The sequence below is a fragment of the Cimex lectularius genome, unplaced genomic scaffold (genome assembly GCF_000648675.2).
Source record: "Cimex lectularius strain Harlan isolate CLEC.00 unplaced genomic scaffold, Clec_2.1 scaffold169, whole genome shotgun sequence".
NCBI lineage: Eukaryota > Metazoa > Arthropoda > Insecta > Hemiptera > Cimicidae > Cimex > Cimex lectularius.
Window position 1 is genome coordinate 242,543 of NW_019392751.1, and position 14,892 is coordinate 257,434.

At 34.4% G+C, this 14,892-nt stretch overlaps 1 protein-coding gene across 7 annotated transcripts in view; it reads right to left on the reverse strand.

The window, feature by feature from the left end:
* The window catches only part of LOC106672017 (rootletin), a 101,665-nt gene that overhangs the window by 11,323 nt on the left and 75,450 nt on the right, over nt 1–14,892 (reverse strand). For 2 of the 7 annotated variants that reach the window (XM_024227258.1, XM_014403077.2), the window contains exons 2-10: nt 12,835–12,918; nt 1,702–1,902; nt 1,453–1,640; nt 1,227–1,392; nt 960–1,169; nt 736–882; nt 484–662; nt 316–427; nt 23–259 (exon numbers count right to left, since the gene is read on the reverse strand). In XM_024227258.1, coding sequence (XP_024083026.1) covers nt 23–259; nt 316–427; nt 484–662; nt 736–882; nt 960–1,169; nt 1,227–1,392; nt 1,453–1,640; nt 1,702–1,887 — 1,425 coding nt within the window. In that variant the 5' untranslated portion in view covers nt 1,888–1,902; nt 12,835–12,918. The other 5 variants (XM_014403074.2, XM_014403076.2, XM_014403080.2 and 2 more) reach the window with 5 other exon arrangements.

The following is a 14,892-nucleotide window of genomic DNA, read 5'->3' on the forward strand; positions in this document are numbered from 1 at the left end:
CAAATTAATTGCGGCTTAGTACCATTGCATTAATTTCCATCCTGTTTTTGTCCAGAGCATTCTTTTCAGCACGAGACGCTTCCAAAGACTTAGCCAAAAGTTCTTTTTCCTGATTCAACTGATTCGAGTGGATTTTACAAGTATCGAGTTGAGATGTCATTTCAGCAAGGCGATTTTCAAGGGCTTTTTGTGTATCTTCATAAGTCTCACACTGTCTTTTCCATGTTGAAGCTTGCTCTTTTGTACTAGCAAGTTTAACCTGAAAATTAATCAAACAGCATAAAATAAACCCATAAACAAATAAAGATATCATACTTGAAGTTCATGTATTAATAGCTGATATTTGTTAAGTGCAGCTTGTACAGCTGATATTGTGCTTTCAACAAATGCGGGTGATGTTGGGGTCCTTGCACACCTCTTGGGGGATCTGAAAAAAGGTTTACATTAGCAACAACATAATTTAAATAATATAATAACTTGGACCTTGGAGGCAAAGGTTGTGATGGAGTAAGATGTAATCTATGAGTTTCTCCATCACGTGCATCTGCATCTTGTAAAACTGCATGGGCAATATCTCTCATGGCAGATTGGAGAAGGTCAAGTTCAGTTTGCAGTTTAGCAACTTCACTGACAGTCGCTTCAGCAGCACTGCATCTTTCTTCCTGGTTTGCACCCAAACAACCAATTAAAATAAATAATTTGATGATTGTGTATTACAAAGTAAAAGTGGATTACAAGATTTCTACAGTCTTTGTTTAAAGATTGAATTCTCTCTTCCTTAGACCTGACTTCTAGCTGGACAACTTCTTTCTCTGCTTTCAATTGTGCTAAAGTTTCACGAAGTGCATTAAGTTCAACTTCCATTTGTTGTCTTGCTTCTTCCTAAAAACATCACAACATTTATCCATCTTTATCTTTGATATGATTTATGAAATTACAGTTATGACTTATAAAATTACATCAACAGCAGAAGATCTGATGTGTTTGATTTGCAAACCACTGGAAGCATCAATGAGATCTCTGGAAGCACTAGAAAGCTCTGACTTCATCTTTGATAGGTCTCGATGGGTTGCAGTTTGCATTTCAGTGAATTGCCTCTTCATATTTACGACATCTCTCCAAAGACCCAAAAGGCGTGAATGTTCATTCGAATAATAATCATTGAAACACTAAAAATTTCAGTTTAAAACAAATACAAATAAGATTGTTAAATGTTTAAACAATACTTGTTCTTCTTCTTTCCATTCATCTTCCTTCATAATCATCTCCTCTCTCATTACTTCCCAGTCACTAGTGAGCTTCTGCATATCAGCTATTAGAGTCTCATTACTCTCTTGTGCTTCTTCAAGTTGTTGACGGAGTGATGAATTTAGCTGATACATTTTTTCAAGCCTGAAAATGAAATTGTGATTGTATTTAAATAAAGTTTATTTAAAAATAAAACCAACTTACTTTCTTCTTTCTTCATTTAAGGCTCTAATGGCTGAGTCTAAGTCTTGAACACGGTCGTCTCTCAGCTCTCTAAGGTGTTGCTGGGCAGCTTCTAGCGCAGATCCGGATGCTCCCATAACAGGAGGTCTTTCTACCATATCTTCCATCTGGCTTTCCAATTCCATGCATCGTTTCTTGTACTGCAGCAGCTGCCATTGAAAAAGTGAATAGTTACTTGTTTTACTTTAAGTATGATTCAAATGGATATACCTTAGCCTGCAGCTTGCTTGTAAGTGCAGCTTGCTGTTGCTGAGCCTGTTTATGTAGCTCGAGCATTCTCCTATAACCTGAGGCTGTGTCTTCATCTCTTCTCCTCCCAAGTTCACCACTGCGCATTCCAAACTCCGGGGAGTCATCATCTGCGATGGACCCCCCTGACCTTGATGCACCGTCCATCCGGCTACGCCCAGGCTTAAAAATCATAAGAGTACAATTAGTTTGGATTTGTTTTATTTATAATTTTGAAACATACAGTTTCAGGTAAAACGAAATGAAGCTATTTTTTTGACAGATTATCCTTGAAGTGAAGATTGAATTGTGTGAATGCAGTTAGGGGTTTTTTTTTTTTAATTTTTCCCTAAAACTTGCACTAATATATATATATATATATATATATATTTAATTTATTGTTATAAGAATAATTGTGTACTTGAAAAAAGTATTGTTTATTACTGTAACCACAAAAATGTTATATTGTAAATATGTATCATTTTATATACCATACGAATAAATAAATAAATGATTATTTGAATGAATTTGATTGTTTCTATTCTGAGTCCAACACAACGAAGGTGAGTCCAACTTTCTTCCAGACCATCCATTCCTTAACATTAACAAAAGTTATCTGTAGCTATCATTATAAAAATATTTTTAAAAAATAGTTCTGTAAGTGAGGGGTGGTACATTTGAATATAACGTTATTACATAACAATATAATATAAAGTAATTATAATTATATATAATAATTAATATTATTGATATAATATAATAGAATAATAAAATATAATAAATAATATAGTTTTAAAAAAATCAATGAAATCACACACTTTATTTACATTATTTTTTATATTTTGTTTAATTTTTTCTTCAATCATACCTGAAAATCATAATCGTCCTCATAATCGCATTCAGTAAATTTAATGTCAAATTCCATTAGTGGCTACAAAATTTTCTTCTACCTTCTTTTCACCATTTCCTTTAGAAAGCCGGATTACGATTCGAAATATTGATCGGTGGATTAAGTAATTAATCAACTGAGTTAAATGAGATAACAGGACGAAGGAAGCTCAAGACTTAAGTTTAATGAGTCTATCGACTTATGGTTCTTGGTATCCAAGGATACACATAACGACGTCCATATGTCGTCCTTAAGTGGGGGACCAGCGGAAATCCTTTCTGTTTCTGACTTTTCTCTTTACAGGTAATAAAAATGCAAGCGTATTTTTTAATCCATTGTCGATTCGAATCCCGCTCGTGACATTGACTTTTTTATCTCAACCAAGACCTTACATAGAAAGAATAATTTATTTTTTAATTATGAACCCAAAGGCGAAAATAACTTTACAGGCGATCAGGACAGACGACCGACAAAACACGTGCGAGCGAATTGTCTAGTGAAGATATAAAAAAAATTTATGCTTAAAGACAAACTTAAAAGATTCGATTGTGCGGGGTTCCACCACAATCTGGCTCAAAAACACAATAAAAAAGTAAAATAACGAAACAAAATTTTTACTTCAAAAATGACAACTAAAGCCCCGAGAAAGCCTTCAACAATAATTAATATTGTGATTTTCTCCTTGCTCGAATTCGTGAGGATTTCAATGAACGAGCTTTATGCATGCTGTACCGTAGTAATCAGTTTCTGATATTCAACTAAAAAAAGGGTCGATTTCTGGGTAGTCTACTAACGTCGCGAGGCCAAAAAAAAAAAAAAAATGTATTATCATGTAACCGATTTTTTAAAAGACCTCTTGTCTTTTCTATTTATAATTTGTGGTTTTAAATAATTTCTTGGTTTTTTCTTTGATTTTTTTGGACGTTTGGCAATTTAAACCCATCATCAGCATCTTTTTTTTAATTTAAAATTTCCATTATATATAGTATTTTTATTTTCTTTATGTTAAAGATATATGACCAATTCACATTGACAAAAGATGGAATATTGGCTATATGGCTTATCTAAAAAAATTCATATTGTTGATGATGGGAAATAAAATAATTTTAGCTGCCATGGTGATGTATATCTCTACAAATTAACCCCCCCTCCCAAAAAAAAAAATGAAGATTATTAATATTCTTCAAATTATAACCAAGGATATCACACAAATTCCCCTTTACTACAAGGAGGCCTGTAAATGACTGTATCCAAGTCATATTCATTTTAGCTGCCATGGCGATGGGTTTTCTACAAATTAAACCCCCAAAAATATAATAATCACATTAATGATGGACCTTAATGTAAAATAGACTAGCTTTTGATTTTAGCATTTGTATTTTACAACAATTTATGAATTCTTTTAGATAAAACAATTATTAATGTGTGATGCTCCATGCTTTAGTCTATGTAGTATTCAAAGGCTGCTATTTATCCATCAGATGCCATTTTTTAATTTATGTATACCTAATAAATAGTAAACTTTTGTAAATTATAAATTTTTTAATGAGTTGTGACTGATGCTTCTACTTTTATACATCTTACATTAATATCCATATATTGAATTTACAAAGTTGACCATTGTTTATTAAGTAGTGGATTTCTCAGAATGGTATCATAAACCAAAAATATTTTGGATTGATTTTGTAAGATATTTTCCTTAAGGCTTAATGACATCCAACAAAATATAACAAATTAATTAATGGGAATAATTAAAGATAAAATAATCAGTTTCTGTGAAGTGACAATAATAAAAGGATGTTCACTATCCTTTATATAATTTATGTGTTTATATCATAAATTTTATGGTCCATATCCAGTTATTGAATGTGATGAGTGATGACTGACTGTTGGTCAGCAATATGAGCATATTATAGACAGAAAACAACATTTAAAACAAATACAGCATATATTACACATTTTATACATATATATAAGATAATGAGTTTGCGTAGTACGAGAACAAGTCCATTTATCCACCATATTACAAAGTATATCAACAAAATGCACAATTCTTATACTCCAAGATTTTCAGCGCAGCTATATTTCAAACAGAAAAAAATACTGTTTCTGGAATACCGATTCTGGAAAGGCAAACTTTAAAATATGAGTGCACAGACCATATCATATATTTCATCAATGTTTGTTGATCATCATAATATAACAAAAGTATCAACAAATACAAATTATAAAGTTTAATTATCAATAAAATGATTTTTATTTTAAATAAAATGGATCACGATAGGGATGGAGATGAAAAAGGTGATTAAAAAGCCTCTTGCCCCTCATTTAAAAAATATCTATTGTGCTTCAAATATCAAGTAACAGGGAATATAATGTTTCAGCAGAGTTGAGTATTAGGTGAATATTCCAATTAATTATTCTTTTTATCTAAGGTTTTTGGTTGAGATGAAAAATTAGTGCTATGAGCGGAATTTGAACCTACGAATTACCTTTGGCTGAATATGCCGCTGCATTTATCTAATAATTAATATGGTCAATTATAACCATTAATCAAATATGGATTAATTAGGTAAATAGCTTTAGATGTTAAATTGAAAGTGTCAACACACAATGTTTTGTTCATTAAAATCGATTATTTCTGGGTTGTAACATAAACAAATGATACCATTGTAGTATAGGGCACTCTCAACACAACTCACAGTAATGACACATCTACACAGATAACAAACATTTTAAGCCCTGAATATGATCTCAATAAAGATCGAAATGGTAGCATGATAAAGAAAATGTTTCTAAACCTATGTCACACCAGACCGCATCTCACAATCTCCAAATAATCATTATGTGTAAAGTAAGCAGACATGTCAAATCACATATAGGAGTTTATAAAGAACTTGATGAATGTTTTGAGGAGTTGCACATGGATCTCACAAGCTAACAATACAATAGTAAAATAGAAATACTGCATTGAACCATACAAACTGCTTTGAAAGAACATAATACATTAAAATGGATGGAATCATTGCCCACATTACTTTTGGGTCAACATGAGACTAATGCTTCTCTGTCCCCGATGATGTACAGCAAGACAATAAAACTTCACGACGAATTCTCCAGAGAACCAACTCTGCCAAATAAAAGGTCCAGAAGGGTTTGTTACAGATCTGCAACACCCCTTGAGATGACTCAAACTTGTACTAGTCAAGCACACAACTGCAAGAAGTGAATTTGTGCATAAGGACTTTTTAGAGAGTATTTGAAAGAATCCATAAATACATCGCTTGACTAACTGTTCAGTGTAATTATTAATTATGAGTATGGCCAACAGATTGTTCTTAGTTTCTTTAAAGTTTGACTATTTGTAGTTCATTTGAGTGTAAATATTTTTAATGCTTGTATGTTTTGATAAATGATGCAGAAGTAAGCATTTCTTTCATAACTTTTATACAAGGATCAATTCTATTGAAAATTCACTTTTGTATGTTTTTTTTTCCACCACTTAAATTTTAATGCATTTAGGTTTGTTCATATTTTGTATACCAAAAATATGTTTGATTTTAAAAGAAAATGTTTATTCTTAAAAAAAAAGTTTTAAGGTAAAGAAGAAACAAAGAAAAGACCTGGGTTTTGCCGACATACTTGTTGCTTAAGTTGGTCCCAAATGTGTTTGATTTGGTTGAAATCTGGACTTCAAGCTAGCCACACTGCAATACTTGCTCTATGGGGCTTGGCAATATCCTTCATAATCAAAAATCTAACACCGATGAGGGGGGCAGATGGCACTACATGTTCTTTGATTTTGTCTTGTAAGTGCTAGTAGTTAGAGATCTTCCTAGCAAATTAACCAATTCGGCACAGACATCCAACGGAATGCCACCCCAGAATGAATCAATGACCCACCATGGAATACCACCTGAGAACCCTTATAGCATGGGGTGTACCTTTTTATTGAGTGTCTCCATATGAAATTACGCACATATGAAGATTTGAGACTAACTCTCTCCACATCTATAAAGAGAATTCATCCCCAATCTTCCCATATCCAATTCACATGTTTCCATGCAAATTAAAGCCTGGCCATTTTCTGAGCTGTGGTAAGAAGAGGTCCATGAGCCAGGGGCCAGGCCCTGAGGTTAATTTCATTGAGCCTTCTTCCTACATACCTGGAAGAAATCTAAACATTTCGGACTTGTCATCAGATTTCTTATCTTATTTCCTGTAATGCTTCGGTTTTGTCTCATGATGAATGAATCTATCTTCTCTTTGGTTTGTAGTCCTTGATCGACCCTGCCTGGCTTGCTAGTGTGAAGCCCTGTTTCTCTGACGCGCTGAAGAATCTTTCCTATTGTAGAGTGACTTACAGTCTCCTGGCGACTTCGCGCTGCCTCTATCCTTCCTCCTATAATGTTATGACCCTGACTATCCTACTCACTCAAATGCCCAACTAGAGCCATTGAAAAAGGTTTAAGAATAAGAATATTATCAAATGAAATCAATGAAAGAAAAAGATTCAAGATGGTAAGAGAAAAAAATAAGAACAAAGTTTTACTGTTTATTTTGACTATGATAGCTCCTAATTACCTGTAACTAATGTAGAAAGATATTGGATTTAATTTTCAACTAAATAAATTGAGTGGTACGTTCAAAATATATTATAGTTAAGCTTAACCTATAGGAGATGACCTGATTTTGTAATTATTTATTTTAAAAAGAACTAGTTATACAAGTTTGTTCCTTTTTAGGCATTTGATTAAACACTAGAATAAATTGAATAAAACATAGCATTTATTTGCTGTATAAGGGAAGAATTTACAAAAGTTTACTGTTCCCTGCAGAAGTTGAAATGTTCTGCCGTGGGAGAAGTCAAGTGGAAAATAGAGTACTAAAACGACTGAGTTTTAGTCCTGTTATCAGGTGAATCACCATAGTAACAGGGATTATTTACCAAATTTCCACTACAACAGTAAACCAGCCATGGTGTATGATATCAACAGGTGTTAAACTAGGTCAAACGTTCAATGAAGTCTTACTTACTCGATACCAAAATGCGTACTGCATTTTTCAAAAGGTAATTCGTTCAATTGGGAGATTTTCATGGCTTTCGCCTCATTCTGTGACTAAGAGCACGTCCCCTTTTTCCAGATGTTAATATGTTTACCTAAGGGGAAGGTTAGTGGCGTCTGCTTACTGTTTATATTTACGCGTTTCCATGGCACTGTGAGTCACCGGTATGAGGTCGCATGTCATTGTCAGTACTAACATCCATCCCTAACGAATACATTTTTAATAGTAATCCTCTTTAAAGTGATTAACAGGAATTTTTTTCGACCATTAGTTTTTTCGTACGTGTTCTTGCTAGTTCAGAATGATAAGAGGAGAAAAGATTACTAGCAGACTGGACTGAAAGTGAAATTTTTCATTCTGATTCAGCCTTAGATACGATTATTGGTTTGAGGAACTGGTTACTGGAATAGTTTAGACTGTATAATGTTAGTGGAAGCCGGTCCCTGTCTTAGCATAAGTTAGGATTAGTCGTTAAAATAAGTTAAAAATAGTTGTAAAAAATAAGGCCATAAATCTGATGTATCCGATACGTTCTCCAGAAACCTGGAAAACATAGTAATAAGTAAAGCATAGTAGATGAAACCGACAGACGAATAATCTGTCCACTAAATAACTAAAGTCGAGGAGTTATTTGGTGTGGGAAGGTCCTCACAGGTACAGTTGATCGAACTGTGGGACCATAAATTTGTGGTCATTTCGGGATTTTCTTCAATGTAAAGGCCTAGTTCTGTGTTAACTGGTGGTAGTTGTTGGTTGCTCTAGTGCTCCTTACAAGAAGAAAGTCGCCCATCTGACCCAGCAGTTTTTGCTTTTCATTTCCTCCCCTTACCTGGTTGGGAACGGGTAAAAAGGGGATGTTGAAAAGCAAACTCAGACAACTCGAGGACTCAGTCAAGACCAGTCGATCCAAGGTCCAGTTCAGAGCGGTCAAGCAGCCACACTCAGTCTGGGGGACAGCAGTCAGAGTCAGCCAGCATGGACTTAGCCATTGCGACAAGTCGAAAAGAGGTGACCCAGTACGTTACCGGAAGAAAATCCTGGAAGGCACGAACGATGTGGAATCTGATGTTCGCGAGCAACATCGTCCTAAGTCCTCTCCTAAGTACTCTATAAGCTCATCCCCAGAAGTAGAGTTGTGGCTGACGCCTTGTTTGAATGTCCGTTTATTTCGTACAATATTAAGACAGGCCTGTGTAACAATGATCGTTTATGAATATATCTCTGATCAATTATCATTTGAAACCTTGCCTTCCCCCTCACAAAATGTATCTAAGCGTGTACGCTGAATGTTCTCTTGTCACTTAGCAATAAGCAAACAGAGAGTTGGCGCCCGCTTACAACAGGAAGCACTGTTACAGATATCATAGTGGATTGTTGATTTCCACATAGAAGTTAGGAACAAAACCTTCAGTTTTGATCGAAAACCCTTACTTCAGATTTTACTTATGTATGAATTGTTTTACATTTTAAGGAAGTGGACCATTGCTCGAATGAGGAAATTGTTTTTAATGGGAGCTTTCTCTCACCAATGAATAGGCAATATCAACATAGGCCTTCGCTCCGACAGAGGGCATGTTCATAGAAATGATAAATGATGGAGTGAGTGTGGTGTTCAATCCTTTTTAAAAAGATAGTTCCTACTCACAGTAAGTTGTTTTGCAACGACCGGATTTCGAGCCTTTTAGCTCATCATCAGATTGAAGGGCTTCTACAAACACGTCTCTCGACATGAATTGCCAAAGTGAACCCGCTGATACCTCCGCCAACGCGACGTTCCAATTAGCAGCTGATTTTTTTAATGTGAGGGCATGTTCCGTAGTTTCTTCTTCTTCTCCCAAAATCTGGACAGGCTTGTTTCTGCCGAATCTGAAGTGTCCAGCAAGCAATCCAACTATCATTCTTGTCCTCTCTCTTGTTCTTGTTCTGATGTTTTATCTTCATTATCCCACAAAAATCAGTAGCTGTGATACATCCGGATAAATCTAATGAACTCTTCCTGGTTAATATTCATACTAAAGAAAAGGGCGTTTACACGGTTTGAACCAAACACACGAAACAATTTATTGCGCTCTAAAAAACCGACAGCAGGTCGGCTTACCCCGAAATGCTCGCGCCAAAAGTTTCGCAGTCTCGGCTAGATCTCCACAACGCGAGACAAGATTCGCGAGTGAGTTTCGCACAGTGGAAACCCAGCTTAACACGCCCTTGTTTAAATAGTTCTGCCAGTAGTTTCTGCAATGGTACTTTAATGAACTTTTTCGCACGCCTCTGTGCCCCATCGAATCTAGGAGTTCTTAACCCATTGATAGTCCTACGTTTTTGGCAATTGGTATAAAGTAAAAGCGTTTAGGACCAATAGCTCTCCTCTTCAAACTTTCTTTGTCCCATTTATCGGCCTCTTTTTCCCCTTGCACCTAAACACGGACAATTTTGTTATTGTCTCCGATATATGACAGGGCCGTGAAGTAATCCCAAATTTATCTGGACTTCACTACGGATGAGATAGTTGTTTTTAGTGCCGCCAGACTGTCCGTGTAGATGGATATTTTTTGTTAATGATGATCCTGGCACAATGTTTAAAAGCTATACTCGCCGTCCGAAAGACATAAATTCTATTCCTTGGTTTATTTATTTAGAGACCAGCTCCTGAACCATACTCGGTCGTAGAGCCATCTGTATATTAGAAATAATAGGCATTGGAGTACTGTAAGTAATACAATCAATCATGAAAGACCCCAGAATTCTGCATTCTAAGTATCGTTTGAATTGATCCTTTACATAGAATTTAGTCGATCATATTGATAGATAAGAAATACATTTATTACCCATAAACAACAGGCATTTTTAATATTTTATTTCTAGTCCAAACTACCATATTAGCATATCTTCATCTTCTAAAACTACTGACCAGAGGACTATTTTTTCTTCTCTTAGCAGTAAATCTTTCCCGCAATTCTTATCAAATGCAATAACACAGCGTAATCGATAACATAATAACCGACAAAAGTTATGTCTAGGTGAAGTTGGAGGTATGAAGAAAGTATTTGTCAATGTAGACCATAGCCTAGTAAATAGAACTAAACTACTTTAAGATGCGTCTTAATTGGAAAAGACATTACTCACTACTGTGTTGTAATGGATCATTTATTACAAGCAGACGGTTTTTTACAATGCGTACAACGTTTATTTAATTTTATGTTATACACTTCTCTTTTTTATTTTTACTTATTATTGGCAAAAATTTCTTTTTTATAGGCCATATTATTTGAAGGTATTTTTTAAAATAAAATTCACGATTTTACAAAGTTTCGACGATCCTGTGCCATTGGCATACCAAATAATGGTTTAAAAGACGTAAAATTGTAAATTTTATTTTAAAAGACCTTCAAACAATAACGCCTACAAAAAAGACATTTTTGTCTATGAAAAGAAGGACAAAAATAACCAAGAAAATAATGTTATATTATTATTAATGAATCGTTTATTCTTTTATATTTCAAATTATTTGTTCGACTAAACAAATGCTTGATTTTTAGTTGAACTGTAAATGTATTAAAGGTAATAACGTTTACGTCAAATTGTTGAGTGATAAAACTTTCTGGAAGACTAGCCATTTAGTTTTAAAAACTAAATTCGGATTAGACATGAAATTATCGATTCATTGTAGAAAATAATGAATTTAAGTTGTAAATGGTTAAGCCTTTGTAACATTTGTTTCATCGTCCCTTGATCAACCATGGTCTGCTTGTTACGACAATCACTAAACCAAAGACTTTGGTTACTCTTTTTAAATTGAGCTTTTACATATAAGCGTTCATGTTCGATTTTAAAACAGGGAAGATTGACAGACCAAAAAGATCGGAAACGACCAAATGACAAGAAGAAAAAAAGACGATTTGTAAACATTAAAATGGCTTCGAAACGGAAAGAATTAAGACTATACGACTAAACTCAGTAATCTTGTATTTTTTAAACAGTGAATTTGTTCATACTGTCGTGCCACTGTGTTCCAATTTTCAAAATCTAAACTACCACGTCAGACTTTTGAAGTTGATAATGATACCATTACTTTGGTTTACTGTCAGAATTGTCCATTATCAAAAAGTCCATTGTTGTTATCCATTATCAAAAAGTGCTTTTTACTACAAAGACAGTAGTCATTGTCAGGAATATAACCAGGATTTCGATTAATCAAAAGATAATTCTATTTAAAAACTGCATATATTTTGTAAATAAAACAGTTGATTATAAAGCTAGAATAATTTTCATATATGGTTTGGTTGGTTCCATAGTTGGACCAAACGCAACACTAATATTATTGACAATTAATTAAGGTTTTTAGTTGAGATGAAAAAAAGTTAATGGCACGAGAGGGATTCGAACTAATATTGTTATTGTTCTTTCAAAGAATCCTAATTTTATTCATGTTAAATTTGTTAGTCTATTTACTATTTGGTAAAAACCGCCTAAAATGTATTTATTTTAAGACCACAACACTGGATTGTGAATTTTAACACGGCTTCGATCAGATAGCACTAAAGGTCCTAATTTCGATAGTATCATTACATTTGATGAAAACCATAGAGCAAAAACAACTTTATCCAGCTGGCTCAGGCAAACCAACAAAAACTAGTCTCACTATATTGGAATTCCGGAAAAGACTTTCTAAGGCAAGAGTTATCTAAGCTTCTGCTACAGATACAAACTAATCAAGAATGTGGCATACATGTTCGATTTGTGGGGTCAGGGTAAAGCTTATGCAGATTTCAACCATATTTCCAACGCAGTGCAAAAACGCGATTTCTGAGCTATGGCCGTGAAGCTGCGAGGTCTCTCAGTTTTCATGGTGATGTTTTTAAAATTGTAGAAATCCCTTTTGATCCGGCATTTATTAAAATTTATGATGATGCGGTTGAATTCTGGGTTGAAATTTTTAAAGGGTTCCGACATGCTGCAAGCCTCTTTGGTGCAGACAAATCTGAGTGTGTAGCTATGTAGATTCTGGTCAGAACACCAGAGGTTTTTCAAATAGATGTGCATCACAGTAAAACATGTTATCAATATTTTTCCAGAAGCTAGAAAATGTGGTAAATGTGGTATCATAGGTCAGCAGTCAACTGGTGGTGTCTGGAATGAATATAGCAACTGTTTGTACTCACTTCTCGTTTAAGATGAGGAGTCCGAAGGAACAGTGGCCTCCTTCTGTCCAGAGCCTCAGTGGTGGCACCATCCTTCCTCGTGAACTGGACAAACATACAAACATATCTAAGATAAGTCGAAATATACAATTTTCGTTTTATTATATAGAGATGCTGTTAGTGATGAACATATTTAATAATGGAACTGGATGGAGGATTAGAAGTCTGGATGCAACGTATTTGTGTAAGAAACTAATTTTTGATATAAATTATCTGCACATTCGTTGTAGTAACGTACATCATTTGCTTATGATTCAATGATGACATTTCCTATTATAAACCTACCATCTTATGACTTTCCTTAAAATTGATTCTAACTTCCATTATTATAAACGATAGAAATTATAAAATGCTGAAACTTTATACCATAGTTTTTAATCATAAACCAACGTTGCTAAATGTTGAAAACTTGACTTTGGCTTATTTGTTAGCGGCTGTATCAATCAGGTAAGACATAATTTCTCGCAAATTTAGACCTTTTCAGATTTATAAGACTGCTGAAACAAACTACAAAGAAGCGAGGAAGTGCGATCCGACTTATTAAAAAAAGTCAGATATTGAAGAATGTTTTAAATTTTTTTCCGTTTTTCCTGAATCAACTCTTTCTATTTGAGCTGTAAGTCTGTTTACAAAGATGTTGGCAGTTCACACAGTCCTGTCGTGATGTATTTCATCCTAGTGTCTATGAAACGAGTGCGCAGCGAGATCGAGCGAACCCTCGATGTACAGGCTTCAAAAGTTAATCAAACAGATTCATTCCTGTTATACATACAAAATGTTTCCTTTTCAACTGTTCGCCATCTCACCTTGCTACACCAACGGTTCATTAGTACCGAACCGGACAACGTTGAATATCGAATGTAAATCTATAAAACATACATCACAAAAAAAACCACACTCGCTTCGTGAAAATAAATAAATAAAACACATGTTTCGGTTTTACACGCATGCTCGACTCACGTGCGATAGAATTGCTTGCCATGCTTCCAACAAGCTGGATAGATGCCAATGCATGCAAGGCTCAAAACCAGATGCCGCACTAAACACTAGTTAGCTTGTTATCTTTGCACAGTACCTCCCTCAACACTACACAATCGATAGACTTCGATTCGCCCAATGCCACTTCGCTGCTCATAGACAGCTAATCTTCAATGAGCCCTTTCAGGGGATGTCGTGATGAGCTCCATTCAAATCCGAGGCTAGCGGATTTACTGCTTATGACCTTCTATGGCGTCTGTCTTGCGAAATCAGGGTGATAGTTTTCAATTTTATTATGCACGCTGTGTCTTGGTTCACGAAAAAAATGACTGAACAATTACGTACGAATATTAGAAACGCCCAGAAAAAACCTTCACATTTCATGCCGAAATTGAGTTTTTAGATTATATTTTTAGGGCGCTATGAGAGGAAGCACATTTCAACTTGAAACTGCAGAAATTTACATATATAAGTTCAAAAATGTGTTCTCTATGTATCACATCATTAAATTCTACAAAACAATTGTCTGGATATAACAGTGTTCAAGTGATAATGTGTAATAGTAATAACATTTCAAAAAATACATTTACAGATCGTGTATCACAGACTGTACAATGTTTGATTTGCCGCAAAGCTTTAAACATATGTCAACGGGCATTATGCATTGAAAGCATCACGACAACTATAACTTTGAACAATCTGTACAAATTATCCGATCCATTCACTCATTTAAATTGTTATTTTAATGAAAAGTATGGCAAAAATAAAGAGAGAGGAAGTGAGAACGAGAAAGAATGTTATAAAAAAACGAAGTTGATAGAAATGAAGATTGTTAAATAATCAGATTAATAGATTCGGATAGAAAGTGAAAGATAGATGATGATGACGTGCTTTATTTAACCACGCAAAGTTAGGTCACATGGTCCTTTCTATATTGAACGTGGTATTTTTTAGTAAGACATTTCTGCCATTTTATCTATTTTAATTTACCTTTTTATATTGTTATATGGTCCAAAAAATAAAAAATAAATTCACAGACGG